The sequence below is a fragment of the Erpetoichthys calabaricus genome, chromosome 10 (assembly GCF_900747795.2).
Source record: "Erpetoichthys calabaricus chromosome 10, fErpCal1.3, whole genome shotgun sequence".
NCBI lineage: Eukaryota > Metazoa > Chordata > Cladistia > Polypteriformes > Polypteridae > Erpetoichthys > Erpetoichthys calabaricus.
The window spans coordinates 159793724-159812126 of record NC_041403.2 but is presented as its reverse complement, the minus strand read 5'-3'; the positions used below and the strand labels follow the sequence as shown (position 1 = coordinate 159812126).

The 18403-nt window shown below is 41.3% G+C and overlaps 1 protein-coding gene across 1 annotated transcript in view; it reads left to right on the top strand.

The window, feature by feature from the left end:
• Positions 1-18403, top strand: part of LOC114658619 (P2X purinoceptor 3-like) — a 61720-nt gene that overhangs the window by 15614 nt on the left and 27703 nt on the right. Inside the window, exons 3-4 of the mRNA XM_051932579.1 lie at positions 7849-7920; positions 12068-12137. Coding sequence (XP_051788539.1) covers positions 7849-7920; positions 12068-12137 — 142 coding nt within the window. The remainder of the gene's footprint in view (positions 1-7848; positions 7921-12067; positions 12138-18403) is intronic.

Sequence of the window (18403 nt, the reverse complement as noted above, 5' to 3'; positions counted from 1 at the left end):
GAAGGTCTACAGGACGGTAGTGAGACCAGCTGTGTTGTATGATGTGAAGATGGTGACACTGACAAAAAGACAGGAGGCAGAGCTGGAAGTGGTGGAGCTGAACATGTTACGATTTTCACTTGGAATTAAATTGTCGCCAGGATTAGGAAGGAATATATTAGAGGGAAAAGCACAGGTACAACAGTTTGGTGACCAAGGGAGAGAGGCGAGATTGAGATGGTTTGGGCAGGTACAGAGGAGAGATGATGTGTACATCGGGTAAAGAATGTTGAGGATGAACTGCCAGGCTAGAGGAAGGCCAAAGAGGAGGTTTATGGATGAGGTGAGGGAGGACATGAAGGCAGTCAATGTGGCAGAAAATGATGCCAAAGACAGGAATAGATGGAGACAGATGATCCACTGTGGCCACCCTTAAATGAGAGCAGCCAAAATAAGAAAATCACAGAAGAGTCTGAGCTTAGCCAGGTCAGCAATAGCCACAAGGACTGCTGTCGTCAGTTGTGAATCTGAGTTTTTAACCCACAGATTCATTTTACGGTATTTTGTTTTAATTTAAATTAAAATTGCCCTTCTCATAGTTGTTATGATGGTGGCATCATCATGTCGCCATTTTAGATACTAATAGCATGGCCAGCCATATTTTTTATGGTGGTGGCTTCTCATTGCTAGACAAATGATAACTAACATCATTTCATTGCAATGTGTGGATTGTAAATGCAGCGCCGAGGTTTAGGGATCAGGAGAGCTGATGTAGCAACAAAGCAAAGCAAAGGTGTAAGCCATTAGTACGAGAACCGAGAGAAAACCAAATCCAAAACAAAATTAAAGACGTACCAAAAGTTCGAAAGTCAGAGAAACACAAAACTTGCAAAAGTTTTTTTTTAGAAGTTGCTTTTCATTTGGAGAGGTCCAGAGTGACTTTTAGTAACGATTTAATGAGAACGTCCATGATGGCAGCTAATCAAAATCTGACGTAACGGTGTCGAGAATGTTATAAAGAAAATTTGTAAAAATGTAAATGCACGTACAAAAAAGTAAGCCGCCATTCCAGATGTTGATAATAAATGTCAACACACAAGATGGTCATTAAAGATCAGTAGAAAAGACAACGGGAAGCAAAATAAACGTAAATCAACAAGTGCCACCTAACATACGTGTGACATCATGTCTGGCTGTAAGAAACGGCTCTGTCTGATTCTCTGTTTCCAAGCTTTGCATTATGGCTAGAAGATTCCATATACAAGTGGTTCTCAACCTGTGGGACGGGCCCCCCTAGAGGGACACGAAGTAACAAAAAGGGGGGTGCGAAGATGTGAAAAAAGAAAACAAGAATCGAAAATATGAAAAATACATCTATCCATCCATCCATTTTCCAACCCGCTGAATCCGAACACAGGGTCACGGGGGTATTGAAACCAAAACAAATTAACTTAAACTACATTCTGATACTAGAAAAATAAATATAGAGTTAGATAAATGTCGATAAAAGTTAAGTAGGTATTATAAAATATGTATCTATGATATACAATATCATTAATTAAAAAAGAACAAATTGGTATTAGTGGGCTCCCTTCAAAAAATGTTAGGGGTAGGGTGTTTCATTTTCTAAGGCAAAAAATAAAATGTAAAATTTTTGCAGGCTTTGCTTACGCCCCGAGTCTCAGTGATATAAAAGATATATATGCCAAATTTCAAGAAGATTGGATAATATTTAGAGGTTGCACACTTTGATCAGTTTTGTAAAAGTAGACAAAAAAATACGATTTTTCAATGTTAATTACTTTTATTGGGAAAACTAGAAATCACAAACTTAATATTAAAACTAGACACTAAGATTAATAGGTAGTATGCAAAACATGTGTTATATTAATCAACTTTGAACGATGTAATCCCTTCTTTTGTTCGCTTGGTGACAACTTTTCTGTGATGCTTGACTACCCTCAACAAGAATTGTTTTTGTTGTTCGTCCCTGACTGATTCGTTAAACTTTTTTATCAGTTCTGCGGTATCATTGACCACCTTAAGAGCGTTCACATGGCTTCTTAGAGAATCGCTGCAGTATTCTGTCACGTCGTGGATCCCAAACAATTCAAAGAACGTCTTTGTTTTATTAGTAACGGAATGGCTCAGGTCTTTTCCTTCAAAAACTAGGTTTTTACCCTCTAGATAGATAGATAGATAGATAGATAGATAGATAGATAGATAGATAGATAGATAGATAGATAGATAGATAGATAGATAGATAGATAGATAGATAGATAGATAGATAGATAGATAGATAGATAGATACTTTATTAATCCCAATGGGAAATTCACATTCTCCAGCAGCAGCATACTGATACAATAAATAATATTAAATTAAAGAATGATAATAATGCAGGTGAAAAACAGACAATAACTTTGTATAATGTTAAATGTTAACGTTTACCCCCCCGGATGGAATTAAAGAGTCGCATAGTTTGGGGGAGGAACGATCTCCTCAATCTGTCTGTGGAGCAGGACAGTGACAGCAGTCTGTCGCTGAAGCTGCTCTTCTGTCTGGAGATGATACTATTTAGTGGATGCAGTGGATTCTCCATAATTGATAGGAGCCTGCTGAGCGCCCTTCACTCTGCCACAGATGTTAAACTGTCCAGCTCCATGCCAACAATAGAGCTTGCCTTCCTCACCAGTTTGTCCAGACGTGAGGCGTCTTTCCTCTGAATGCTGCCTCCCCAGCACACCACTGCGTAGAAGAGGGTGCTTGCCACAACTGTCTGACAGAACATCTGCAGCATCTTATTGCAGATGTTGAAGGACGCCAGCCTTCTAAGGTAGTATAGTCGGCTCTGTCCTTTCTTGCACAGCGCATCAGTTTCATTTCCTTTTTCTTTGAAGGTTTGGTTTCTAAATTTTTAGTCATTTTTTCCTTTTCAGCCTGAGTAATACGTTCGTCCAAAAAAGCCAATCCTACATTTGTTTCTGACTCTTAGCAACTGTGAGAGCACTTTTTTTGATGTCTGCATCTGGGTATGTGCTCAGAAGCTGTAGCATATCCAAATCATTCTTTGGAGCCCATCGACTTACAATTGCCTCGTGCCAAAAGCGAACATATATGAGGCTGGCAAAATGTGCAACCCGTTTCATTCCTTTCAATTCTCGTTGAGGAATATTCAACTGTTTAGTGAAGAGGTCAATTTTAAGTGCATATATTGCCTTTGCCATCCACCTTGCTTGATTCAGAGCCCCTGGGATCCTTAAACTGAAGTCGTTTTTAGACCAACCTCCTAGGTACAGGAGTGAGAGTTGTAATAAAAGTGATCAATGTGTGCAACCCCTAAATATTATCCAACCTTCTTGAAATTTGGCATATATATCTTTTACATCACTGAGACTCGGGTGTAAGCAAATTCATATGAAAATCACATCTTTGGAAAAATGAAACACCCTAGCGGGGGGCGCGATTAAAACTGTTATGAAAGCTCGGGTTGCAAATACTTAAAGGTTGAGAAACGCTGCACTATATAAAGGAACTGGTTATTTAGAGAAAGCATCTCTTAACTAAGAACTCTGAATTTTGACCGTTATGATTTGATTTTATTTTAGATCTTTCCTGGGTTTATTTTGCAACAGTCTTGAAAATTCTTTTCTGCCTTTCACGTTTTTGTGATGCCCATTTTGCCTGCAGCTGCCATTACTCCCTTGAACCCGAGACATTGATAGTCAAATACTGAGGATGGATTGGGCAATGAGGGGACACAGAGACACACACACAGAGGAAGGGATGGTGCAATTGTGCTTAGTGCTTTTATTTCAAACAAAAAGTTCAACAAGTTTAGTGCAGAATTGATGAATAAATAATGCATAAAAAGTGTTCTTGTAGAGGTTAAAATCAATAAAAAATTCCTTATAGCTTAAAATTCAAGGTTAAAATATGGTCAGGGTCTGTCCATTAAACCATCATGAGCCGCTGCGCTTCCTTCAAAAAACTAAAGTCTCCTCTGCTTCCTCATTATGGACTCCTCAGCAGAAGGAGACGTCCCCCAACAGGTGCATTCAGCCCTTTAAGTCCGGCTCAGGTTCCGTCCTCCATCTCATGGTGAACCCGTGAGCTCATCCACCTTTTTGATGCCACCATCACTCGGACCTTCAGCGGGAGCAGACCTGGAGTGGTTGGTTGTTCCTATTCCTTAAGTGCTCAGCAGGACCGACCCGGCCCCATGAGTGCTGTCCACTTGATCCTCCCCGGGGGGCCACATCTCGACCTCCTGCCTCCTCGCTACCACACAATCCTGTTTCTTCACCTTTCTCTGACTTTGCTTATAACTTCCGCACTATCTTTTCATTCTCTCTTTTTCACTCCTATACAGTTTTTTTTTTATTTTTCTTTTAACCTCCTGGTCTTTCTTTCAGTTCTTTCTTCTGTTCCAGGCTCTTTCTCTCCTCTCAGGCTCCATTTATACTTAACCGGGCACAAGTACCTTAATCCTGAATCCCAGAGTGTTAATGAGGATTACCGGCTGGGCTGATGTCATTTGCACGTGAAAATGCGATCAGGCAGTTTCCCCATCAACAACCCGTCCCCATTCGGCCTCGCTACCATGCACACCTACATCCTGAACCTCGGCAAACTGTGTTTATACTAAAAAACTGCACAGTGTCATGGACCCCTAAGTACACTTTACTACAGTTTTGTCATATTGTGATTCTGATTGAATCAGTCAGTCATTTTCTAACCATCTTAGTCCTGAACAGAGTAGCGGGGTCTGCTGGAAGCTATCCCAGCATAGGGCACAAGGCAGAAACAAACTCTGGACAGGGAGCCAGTCCATCATAGGACAAACACACACACACCCCTATCACACACTAGGGCCAATTTAGGATCACCAATCCACCTAACCTGCATGTCTTTGGACTTTGGACCAGTAGGAAACACACACAGACATGGGGAGGACATGCAAATGCCACACAGGGAGGACCCGGGACACAAACCCTGGTCTCCTTACTGTGAGGCAGCAGTGCTACTACTGCCTACCATGCCACCATCGATTCTGATTGTGCACTTTAAAGATTGTAATAAAATATATTCAAAGACTATCATTTATTTTTAGTTGTTTCTGACACCATTTCTTTATGAGTGAGGAAATTTTGTGTTGTGGTTATACTGTAAGTTCAGTACTGCCTTTATGATCCCATACCCTGATGCATGGCCATTAGCATTTGCAAGCACTTCTCTCATTCTGCAGAGTACAATAAAACTCTCTAACCCATTAATAAAAAATAAGTTATATAATGTAAGGAATCTTCTGCATTGATTACAATGCAAATATAAAAGTGTGGTCTCTTGATTGCTTGGCACTTTAATGGCAGTCTGTGTTTCATTGTCATTAAAGTTCTGAACTTAAATAAATTGTTTTCCAGATCTTCCCATTTTCCTGTTCTTCATTTGGTATATTAATACTGTATATATATTGTAAGAAAGGTGCTATATGGGCGCCTGACCTGACACAGACTCACACCGGAGGCACGTATAAAAATAAAGAAACTTTTAATTTTCTTCACCTGTGGGGCACGTCTTCCCCGTAATACCCACAGGCACAACACAGTCCCCAGTACAAATAAACACACAAGCACTCGTCTCGTTTGCACCACCACTCCTCTTTCTCCTCCCGACTCTGGCCCCTGAGTGGTGGTTGCTGGGTCCTTTTATAGTCCACCCTGAAGTGCTCCAAATGGTTGATCGCCGAGTTCCGGCTGCACTTCTGGGTGTGGCGAATACGCTGCCCATAAGGGCTCAGGAGTCTCAGTTGCAGCACCCCCTGGCGGTGCCTGTGGGACCAAACAGAGCTGCGCCCAACTCCAATTCCCATGGAGCCCTGTGGGAAACTGAGGTGCCGCTCCAACCCAGGGGGGCGGCCATCTAGCGTTCAGGGGGAGGTATTGCACCGTCCAGGGCTGCTCACCCTGAATATACAGTGAAGGGGTGTCCTGGCCAAGCATGGACCCTGGCCGTCTGTCACAATATATATTGTGAAGACCCGGTCTCGACCACAAACAGACACCAAGTCAGCTATGTGTCAGAAACATACACTTTTATTGTGGTTTCCTTCAGCCAGTACAGCACAATGCCAAAAACATTATTTTCTTCTGCTGCTGCCTCCACTCGTCTCTTGTCAAGCTCCGTCACACTACCTCCCAACTCCGGCTCCCGGAATGGAGTACCTGGATGTGCTCCTGGTGCTTCTTGACAAGCTTCCTGAAGCACTTCTGGGTGTTGCACAAGTGCTGCACGAGCACCCAGAAGCACACCGGGTGTATTTGTCTTCGGGCTTAGTAGCACTTCCTGTTGTGACAGAAGTGCTGCAGTTCAAATTGCCTGGAACGTTTGGGCATCCCCTGCCAATGGCCACATGCCCCAAAAGGGTGGTGCCTCCCAGCTCTGATCGTGTGGCTCCCATGAACCCCAGGGAGGTAGCCCTCTCTTGTCCCGGAGGAGGTATTGGAGCTCTCCACGTCCCTGACATCCCAACTGTGCAGCCATCTATCACTATATATATATATATATCCATCCATCCATCCATCCATTTTCCAACCCGCTGAATCCGAACACAGGGTCATGGGGGTCTGCTGGAGCCAATCCCAGCCAACACAGGGCACAAGGCAGGAACCAATCCCGGGCAGGGTGCCAACCCACCGCAGGTATATATATATATATATATATATATATATATATATCTTAATACATAATTCGCCTGCCTCCTCACTCACTCACTCACTCACATCGCACATGCGCAGTCGCCTTCTGCGCAGCTGCCCGAAAAACCTTACGAGACCGACATCCAACATCGTGGCAGGCGGCGGATTTACGGCTGCAAAAATTCAAAGAGAAAGGCGACTTCGATTAAAGCTCTAGAGGCCTGAAAGGCAATTTCGACTACAGCTCGAGGCCTAATTACGCATTCTGATTCAATTACGCATTCATTCAATACACCTATATCAGGTTTGTGGTGCTTATACTTATTACTATTCCATATTGTACTGGAACATTCATCATTCAATATTATACTATAGGCCTGGAAAATTCATCAACTAACAGTACAAGCCTGTACAGTAATGAGTAAAGCGGATTACAATCATTACAAAACAACTTCTTCGTTACTTATCATTTGTTCTTCATACACTGCTGACACAAACTCGTGCCCGTTTCATCTGATGTTGTCGAAACGGGCTCTTTGTCTAGTATATATATATATACTGTATATATATATCCCCACCTCAGATGGTGCTACACATACATTTGTACTAATAAAATACATTGCACTTATCATTCTAACAGATGGTGCATCACAAACATGTGAAGTAATGCATTTTATTACTAAAATGTTTATGATGCACCACCTGTTGGAATGAAAAATGCATTTTGTATTTTTGTTTTTCTGTCTTTACTATGTTACGATCTGTGTTAAGTTTCTACAGTCTCATAGTTTTTCTTTGTGTTGTTTTGTTTTTGGATTTTTGTCATATATAACAAATTTCACAATTTAAATCTTTGTGTGGCCAGGTTTATGGCAGATTTCTTCCCCACTGTGGCAATAATCACATCACAGCATATCTTAAGCCTTTTTTTTCAGTTTCACAAGAAAAAATACATAACCTGAGAAATTTAAAGGTATGTTTTTTATTGAACATTAGACAGAAAATTATTTTTTTTATTATGTTGAAAGTGTAAAACAGTTGGATCCTGTTATGCTGAAATTTTGAGATAAACAGATTTTGGTTGGTAGGCCATTTTCTAGGTAAGTAGACATTGAAATGTTGAGGGTCTTTGAAATCATTCATTTATTAACTTTTTTGTCCTTTTTTAAACAGGGGGCATCAGTTTTTTGCATCATCACTAAGTTCATCACTACAGACAACCAAGTGCAGGGGTCCTGCCCAGAGGTGCGCAGTTCAACATTTCTTCTTCCTGCCTGCATTTCTATGGTTCTTAATTCACAAGGACATTTAATTGTACCTTTCTCAGATCTTTCATGAGTTTTGTTAAATTTTATTAGAAAAGACATTATATTGGTAAATTGAAGAAAACATTCATCTTGGTCTATTGAGTGTTTGCTGATATCAACTATGGCATGAAAAATTGCTACAATAAAAAAATGTTATTTTACTATAAATATGTTTTTTTTTTCCAGCCTATTTCTTTTTCTCTTTAAAATTTAGCCTGTCTCACACTCATCCTCAGGTCTCACCACTTAACAATTCAGCAATTAGAAACTGTACCTTCCTCCAACCAGCTGTCTAAAGTGATATGGAAGACTGAATGGCGTCGCTCCATTTTGGATTGTTTTTTGTTATTTATTACTATGGCGTTGCAATGCTTAGACGACCAAACTTAGTAACACTAATCATGCAATATGTGACGCCCTCCTTGTAATGGCATAAAAGATGGTGTCTGGAATTTCCAGGTTGTCCAAGATTGTGGATATACTTATAACTTTCTACGTGTGCTATTCGTGTTTGACTTTCTAGTTACTGCGTTACTCCAAATCCTTTTTTGTCTATAACTTTTGCCCATCATTCTGTATAATTCGATCTCGCTCATTCCTCTACTGTTCAAGGTGACCGACCCAACACAATATCACCTTCTTTACCTCTATCAGGATGGATGGTTCGTCAAATGGCTCCTAGAGCTCGGCATTCATCCATATCCTCCACACTCTGCCCTCCTGAGCGGGCCTGTATATTTTTTGGAGGATCTTATGCTCCCATAGGTTCAATGCCTCCTTGTCGCTAGCTGTCAGGACTCAGGTTTCACTGCAATACATGAGGACAGGCCGAGTAACTGTCCTGTATACTGTCTTATTGGTCTTCCATAACAATAAGCAAGATCTCATGAGATGCTGCACACTTTAAATAAGAGTGGTTTCCCATATTTATTTTCGACATGACCTCCAGGTGTGTCTCATTGTCCACATTGATTAGGGAGCCTACAGAAGGCACCTGAACATCACCCTCCCAAAGGGGTAGTGCTTCACCCCCAGTGGTTTGGTTCCTCGCCATGGGTTGGTTTCCCATACTTTTTCTCAACATGACCTTCAGGCATGTCTCATTGTCTTGAATGATTAGGAGCCTAGGAACTTGAACATCTCCATCCTCTTAAAGGTGTAGCGCTTCACTGCCAGTGGCTCACAACAAGTACCCCATCATGGGCCGGATTCTTAAATCAGTGCCAGGTCTGACTTACAGCCAAACACTTACCCATCTGATAAAGCACTAAAAGCCCATATAAACTTCTTTTTTTGATGATAAACGTCTTGAGTCGCCGTCCACCTTAAATGATGCCAACCATTGCTATTGTTTGTCAATGGGTAATTTCATGATAGAGTTTAGAAAAATATTAACTTCAAAACAAGCTCAAATTATAATATATACATATTTTATAACAAAAATCCCAAACTTTTCCAATAACATAAGTAAATGAACACCTGGAAACAAAAAAGAATTTAAAACAGAGAACGGCAGTGACCATATGCATGAACGAACATTTTTTTCACACTTTTTAACAGATTAAAATTCTGCTGACCTTGACAGATTTTGCTCCTCCAAACTCATAGGATTATACAGGTGCTGGTCATTAAATTAGAATATCATGACAAAGTTGATTTATTTCAGTAATTCCATTCAAAAAGTGAAACTTGTATATTAGATTTATTCATTACACACAGACTGATGTATTTCAAATGTTTATTTCTTTTAATGTTGATGATTATAACTGACAACTAATGAAAGTCCCAAATTCAGTATCTCAGAAAATTAGAATATCAATTAAGACCAATGCAAAAAAAGGATTTTTAGAAATGTTGGCCAACTGAAAGGTATGAACATGAAAAGTATGAGCATGTACAGCACTCAATATTTAGTTGGGGCTCCTTTGGCCTGGATTACTGCAGCAATGTGGCGTGGCATGGAGTCGATCAGTCTGTGGCACTGCTCAGGTGTTATGAGAGCCCATGTTGCTCTGATAGTGGCCTTCAGCTCTTGTGAATTGTTGGGTCTGGCGTATTGCATCTTCCTCTTCACAATACCCCATAGATTTTCTATGGGGTTAAGGTCAGGCGAGTTTGCTGGCCAATCAAGAACAGGGATACCATGGTCCTTAAACCAGGTACTGGTAGCTTTGGCACTGTGTGCAGGTGCCAGGTCCTGTTGGAAAATGAAATCTGCATCTCCATAAAGTTCGTCAGCAGCAGGAAGCATGAAGTGCTCTAAAACTTCCTGGTAGACGGCTGCGTTGACCTTGGACCTCAGAAAACACAATGGACCAACACCAGCAGATGACATGGCACCCCAAACCATCACTGACTGTGGAAACTTTACACTGGACCTCCAGCAACGTGGATTCTGTGCCGCTCCTCTCTTCCTCCAGACTCTGGGACCTTGATTTCCAAAGGAAATGCAAAATTTACTTTCATCAGAGAACATAACTTTGGACCACTCAGCAGCAGTCCAAAGGCAAGACGCTTCTGACGCTGTCTCTTGTTCAAGAGTGGCTTGACACAAGGAATGCGACAGCTGAAACCCATGTCTTGCATACGTCTGTGCATGGTGGTTCTTGAAGCACTGACTCCAGCTGCAGTCCACTCTTTGTGAATCTCCCCCACATTTTTGAATGGGTTTTGTTCCACAATCCTCTCCAGGGTGCGCTTATCCCTATTGCTTGTCCACTTTTTTCTACCACATCTTGTCCTTCCCTTCGCCTCTCTATTAATGTGCTTGGACACAGAGCTCTGTGGACAGCCAGCCTCTTTAGCAATGACCTTTTGTGTCTTGCCCTCCTTGTGCAAGGTGTCAATGGTCGTCTTTTGGACAACTGTCAAGTCAGCAGTCTTCCCCATGATTGTGCAGCCTATAGAACTCGACTGAGAGACCATTTAAAGGCTTTTGCAGGTGTTTGGAGTTAATTAGCTGATTAGAGTGTGGCACCAGGTGTCTTCAATATTGAACCTTTTCACAATATTCTAATTTTCCGAGATGCTGAATTTGGGACTTTCATTAGTTGTCAGTTATAATCATCAACATTAAAAGAAATAAACATTTGAAATACATTAGTCTGTGTGTAATGAATGAATCTAATATACAAGTTTCACTTTTTGAATGGAATTACTGAAATAAATCAACTTTGTCATGATATTCTAATTTTATGACCAGCACCTGTACATGTATTTTCATAAAAGGTAAACAAAGGGTCTTTTTCTTTCCTGTAAATGCTAAATTCTGGCACGTCTTTACATGCACTTCCTGCTTTATGATGTCAGACCCAAACTTTTACGCTGATTGGTTGAAAGTGAACGACTGTCCTGGAATGACAACTTTGATGTTGTTCCAGGAATAACAGAAACCCAGACTGACTGCCATGACGGCATCTTCTATACTGCTAGATCAGTGCTACCATCTAGTGGCAACAGGAGGCATTGCATCTAATTGAAAAATGCCCCGTCTGCACAAGCGCCTAGTCCTTCGCATTTTACGTCTCCAGTGCTTAATCTTTGCTCTGCGTCTACTGCACCCTTAGTTCTTTACTCACTTTCAGTGCTGAGGTGTTGCACAGGATTCCCCTTGGGGATTAATAAAGTATCTATCACCAACACTGAGGACTTTCAGCAAACAAATTTTTCAGCAGAAGTGTGTCAAGAAACGTGACTGGGGCTTATGAAATATGCCCGCATAATGTCTTCCTGGGACTGGGACAGCCAAGTCAGAACTTTATTTTTTTTTTAATTTTCTTTCTTAGTAATTATTCCATTGTGGGTTCAGACCAAAGTATGTGTGTATATTTATTTATTTACTTATTTATCTACCCATTTATGTATTTATTTCTTCTGTAAAAAGTCAAAGTTCTACCTGGGGACAAATAAAGTTCTATCTATCTATCTATCTATCTATCTATCTATCTATCTATCTATCTATCTATCTATCTATCTATCTATCTATCTATCTATCTATCTATCTATCTATCTATCTATCTATCTATCTATCAGGAAGAGAAATAATATATTGATATTTCATGCCAGCTTCTTAACTTGACTTACAGAGTGAAACAAAATATTCCTGCAATTCGGATGATGACTGCAAGCGCTTCTTGCTGAAGACAATTGGCAATGGTAAGTAGAGCAGCATATCTCTATCCTCTTGCTGGTGAAGCAATTTGGGATTTGGTGTCTTTGAAATCGTATTTTGTTCATTTCTGGTATCTTTGTGTGCATTTTTGTTTAGTTAAGACTGCTTAGTAAAGCTGAATGTATTACCAGTTAAAATTTGTATATTTACTGTAGCCATACCAGATATCATGAGGACAGTAAAATTAAAAGTAAATGAATGTCAGTATTAAAGCTGAATATCGTGGTTCCATCTAGCCAAAAGTTTGGAGGTGGTGTTGCATTCAAAAGCTTGTCCTATGCTGAATCAAGCGTTTTAATAATATAGGAGTCAAAGCAAAAAATGATGCCCAAGTGAATTCAGTTTTCTTTCTGTAGTCATTTCTAAGACTATCCTAGAAATTTGATTCTGTTCATCTGGACAAAGTTTTTAAGTGGGAGAAATATTTCGAGACTTATCCAAGTCTCTTCCTCAGTCTCAATTGACTGCAGGTTTCCCCAACCTTATAAACAGTACCTTTGCTTAATCACAGAGACTAGCACCATTGACAAAGGGCCAGTTGATCAGTGATATGCAAATTGTCCACTGATTAGTAGACGTGTGAACCATTCATAGAGGGTTGAGGAATGGCTGCAATCACAGCATTGTAAGATGGCGACAGATGTACCCTTAGGCCCCCTCCTCTGTTCAGAGATGGTCGTTCCTTTTTCACGTAAATGGCCTCCTTGATTCCTCTCTCAAACCAGTGCTCCTCCCTGTCCAGGATGTGCACCTCTTCATCTTTAAAGGAGTGACCACTATCCTGTAGATGTAAATAGACTGCGGAGTCCTGGCCTGACGAGGAAGCTCTTCTGTGTTGTGACATGCGCTTAGCCAGTGGCTGCTTGGTTTCCCCGATGTACAATTCACGGCACTCCTCCTGGCACTTAACTGCGTAAACTATGTTGCTCTGTTTGTGCCGTGGGACCCGATCCTTGGGATGGACCAATCTTTGGCGTAGCGTGTTTTGGGGTTTGAAAGCCACTGAGATCTGGTGTTTCTAGAAAATGCGCCTCAGCTGTTCCGATACTCCTGACACATACGGGATTACTAAGGGTTTTCGCTTAGGCAGTGGATGTCCTTCCTCTCTCATGAATCGCTTGGAACGTTCTTTAGGTGTCCTCCCTGCTTTGACAAAGGACCAGCTGGGATATCCACATTTACTCAGGGCCTTTTTGACGTGGTGTTCTTCTGCTTCCCTGGCCTCTGAGTCTGTGGGAATGGTGTTAGCTCTGTGTTGTAGAGTCCTAATGACACCTAGTTTGTGCTCTAGTGGATGGTGAGAGTCAAACCTTAGATACAAATTTCTAGGATTTCCTTACCTGGATTATTGAGCATGCATCGAGACATTTCTAAGACTAGATTGCCAATACTATGGAAATATACGTACATGAATATTTACTGGAAATTTTTATATAAAATCACATGCTGCATAATTAGAATATTGTATCCATAGAAATTAGAATGTATACTTGCATGAAACATTTATTTTAATCAAGCACTTATTTACTTTGTGGTTCTACACCTTATAAGACATCATTATTTTTAAAGTATATTGTATTCCCACCAATAGTTTAAGCACTGAATTACACTGAGACTTAGATAATTAAAACACTAGAATGCACTGATGCACCGAGTATTATATGTAACCGGTCCACCAATGTACAAAGGACCCCCTGAAAGCCGATGCCAAAGGCTGGGTGGAGTTTTAGCATAATGAATAATGGGCATGGATATTCATAACCAAATGTGAAATGACCTGAAGCATATAGCCAAGACAATACTGAAGTGTTCTTGAGTGGCCCAGCCAAAGCCCACCACTTAAAACCCATGGGGAGTCATGTATACCTACGATTGCATTCCTGCCCACCACAGTAACACAATTGTTAAGTTCGCTGACGATACCACGGTAGTAGGGCTCATCTCTGGGGGAGAGGAGTCTGTCTACAGGGATGAGGTGGAGCGGCTGACATCGTGGTGTAGGAATAACAACTTGCTCCTAAATATAGCCAAGACCAAGGAGCTCATCGTGGACCTCAGGAGGAAGGCAGACAACATCCAGCCACTCATCATCAACGGGGACTGTGTGGAGAGGGTCTCAGACTTCCGCTCCTTGGGAGTCACCATTAGGGAGGACTTGAACTGGGGAACACACACTGCTGAGGTAGTGAAGAAGGCCCAAAAGAGACTCTACTTCCTGAGGGTTCTCAGGAAGAACAACATCCCTGAGAAACTGCTGGTGTCCTTTAACTGCTACACAGTAGAGAGCATCCAGGCCTACTATCTCTGTGCATGGTTCTCCAGCTGCAAAGTAGCACAGAGAAAAGAGCTCCACGGGGTCATTAAGGTTGCCCTGCGGATAGTCGGCTGTCCTCTCCCCTCACTAGAAGAACTACATAGTTCTTGTTGTCTCAGGAACGTCAAGAAAATTCTTCAGCACCCATCACACCCAGGACATGCATTGTTTGAATGCCTGCCTTCAGGCAGACACTTCAGGTCCATAAAGACTAAGACAAATTGAGAAGCAGTTTCTATCCTTCAGCCATCACCATGCTGCATGCTGCTAAGTGGTCAGTCTGACCGAGTGCACCTTCATGTTTACAATACAATACACTCTCATGTTTACAATACAGCCCTAAGTCAACATTGGCTATGGGACAAGCGCAATATAACGTATGTATGAATGGATAATTGTAGTTTTAACTTGAGTAATTGTGTTTTGTTTTTATTTTATTTTTGCATTGGAAAATTGCACCTAAATTTCGTTGTACAATGTCTCATTTTAGATTTTGATTTGATTGATTTAATTTTGATGTGTGGAGTTGCCTGAAGACTGCAGTTTACAGACACTTCCCATCCTGTCTAATGCAGCTTTAGATCATTTTCTGGGAAAAAAAAAATGGGAAAAATTGCCCAAATCCAAGTGTGCAAATCTCATAGAGACTTACCCAAGAAGACTCGAACTTGAAATTGTTGCCAAAATATTGAATGAAGGATGGATGGATGGATGGATCTGAGTACTTATATGAAGGAAAGGTGTTCAGATTTTGACTTTTAATAAATTTGCAAACCTTTCTGAAAACATATTTTCACGTTGTCATTATAGCCCTGCGGTGGTCTGGCGCCCAGCCCGGGGATTTGTTCCTGCCTTACGCCCTGTGCTGGCTGGGATTGGCTCCAGCAGACCCCCGTAACCCTGTGTTAGGATATAGCAGGTTGGACCATGACTGAGTGACTGACATTGTCATTATAGGTTATTGAGTGTAGATTGATAAGGCAAAAATGGCAAATTTATCCATTTAAAATGAAAATCTACAACACAATAAAGTGTGCAGAACTTGAAGGAGTCTGAATATGCACTGAATCCACTGTATATAAATGGTGTGGTCAGAAAATGGTCTATTTAAGAGAAACAACAGTAAAACCAATCAGCTTTTATTTCTCAGCTTACTGTAATCCCCATAAACACTGAAATACTTATTTTAGCATCCGCAACGCTATTATCGTCCTCACAGGTGGCGCAGTGGTAGTGCTGCTGCTTTGCAGTAAGGAGACTGTGGAAGATTGTGGGTTCGCTTCCCGGTTCCTCCCTGTGTGGATAGCGCTTTGAGTACTGAGAAAAGCGCTATATAAATGTAATGAATTATTATGCCACTCAGGAAAAATGTTTTGTCTTGATGACTTTATTGTTGACACAGCACGTCCCAGAGAGGTAGCCCTTCGCTTTGGAGAATAGGTGGTAGCCAAGCAGGGTAGGAGGTCTGAAGAATAAGGTGAATGTGCTCACACTTTGCACCCATGGTTCCCCAGAGCAGCTTTTGTAACCCATACATTGTGTGTGGGGGGCATTGTTTTGAAGCAGAAGATGGATATTCGAGACTTATTCAATATTTAACAGCTTTCCTCATTGCTTTTCCCTGATTGACTGCCACAAGAGGAGAGAGAGGTTAAGAGCACACGCTGATACAGCACAGTGCCGCACTCACCACATGACAAACCAATTCAGGATCCCAGATTAGGACCAGCCATGCAACGGGCGACACCTCAGCACCACACTAGTTCAGATGGAATGGAAGAGTGTGTGTTTTTTATGGTGGCTGGAGTGCCAATTACTGCCACCAACCCCCAGGTTTTTCCCTGCAGGTTGGAGGGCCTACATGTAGGGCTGGAGCAATTACAGGTTAAGGGCCTTGCTCAAGCGGCCAATGAAGTGGAGCCACTGTTGGCTTTTATGGGATCTGAACTGACAACCTTCCATTTACCAGTGTAGATCCCCATCCTCTGAACCACCACTCCACCTCACTGACTGCCACAAGCACCAAATCAAATTGGTGTTGTACTGCCTGGCTATTTGGAGTATATAATGAATATGAGATATCCTCAGTGTCATAGCAATGAGAGCATTTGATCATGCTGGCAATAGTTTGAACCTTGAATTTCACCAATGTTGGAGAATCACTGTGCTGTCATTTTGGTAGTGTAGTGAGTAATGTGTGGATGGTTTCATCCCCATGCTCTTAATTTTCTCCCAGAAGCTCCAGATTCTCCATGGAACATGAAATGTAGTGATGCTTCATTTCAGGAGTTGCCTATGTTTACTTGTTAATGAGGAGTGGATTCAGTTGACCCATAACTCATCCCTGTATTGTCTGCTATGTCACATACCATCACTCTTGTCATTGTCATTTGGCTCATGGTGGCAACATTTTCTTCTGTCATTGATCTTGAAGGCCAACCAGACCTTGGGTCATTTTCTAGAGATGTCCTGGATGGATGGGATTTCTTAGCCCATCTCTTGACTATAGCATATACGCTGATATACTATTGACCGGTTGACATGACTAGCATTGATAATCTCGATATAATGACACCTGTCAAGGGGTGGGATGTATTTGGCTGCAATTGAACAGTCAGTTTTTTAAAGGTGATGTGTTGGAAGATGGATCGATGGGCAAAGCGTAAGGATCTGAGTGACTTTAACAAGAGCCAGATTGTAATGGCTAGACAAATAGGTCAAAGCATCCCCAATATGACAGGTCTTGTGGGGTGTTCCCAGTTTGCAGTAGTTAGTACCTACCAAAGTGGTCCAAAGAAGGACAACTGGTGAACCGGCAACAGGGTCTTGGGCATCTAAGGCTCATTCATGTATGTGAGGAGCAAAGTCTAGCCTTTCTGGTCTGATCCCACAGAAGAGCTACTGTATCACAAATTGCTGAACAACTTAATGTTGACCATGAGAGGAAGGTGTCAGGGCACACAGTGCATTGCAAATTGCTACATGTGGGGCTGAGTAGACGCAGACTGGTTTGAGTGCCCATGCTGACCCCGGTGCACCACCAAAAACACCTACAATTAGCATCAGAACTGGGCCATGGGGCAATGCAAAAAGGTATCCTGGCCTGATGAATCGTGTCTTATCTTCTTTAAACTCAGTAGAATACAACAACAACAACAACAACATTTATTTATATAGCACATTTTCATACAAAAAGTAGCTCAACGTGCTTTACATAATGAAGAAAAGAAAAATAACAGACAGAATAAGAAATTACAAGGACTTATAGTAGTGTCTAAATGTGGGCATTATATTTTTATGGTCAATGATTTTGTCTCCATCTGTGTCTGTTGGTGATTGCTGGGATTGCATTGTGAACTTCCTGCTTGTGGATTTGTTGTGCTAAGATCTTATTAGCTTTCTCTCCATGTTCATAGTAATGATGTCTTGATTTAAAAACGAGTTGTTCTGTTTCTTCAGTTGTCAAGAGGTTGAGTTCTGAATGCAGAGCTTGTCTTTTCCTATGAAGTGCCTCATTTGGACACCTGGCATGTTCTTGATCTATTCTGGTAATTTCGCTGATTAGCTCTGACACCTTCTTGGTTTCCAATTTACTTCTGTGAGAAAGATATGAGATAATCTGTCATTTTAAGAAGGCCTTCAGGGTTTCCCAGAGTATTCCTGCAGAAACATCTGAGGATGTATTTGTCTCTAAACAAAAATCGATTTGCTTGGATATGAATTCTGTACTGTTCTCGTCTGCTAATAAAAGTGGGTTAAGACACAAGCTGTGAGATGAGTATGTAGGACATGATGATTTTAACTCTATGATCAAAGGAGTGTGGTTGGAGATAGCAATGGCATTGTATTTACAAGATTTAATCGTAGGCAAGAAATTGTTATCTATAAAGAAACAATCACTACACTGGTGAGTAGAAGGAATATGCTCTTGAGTTT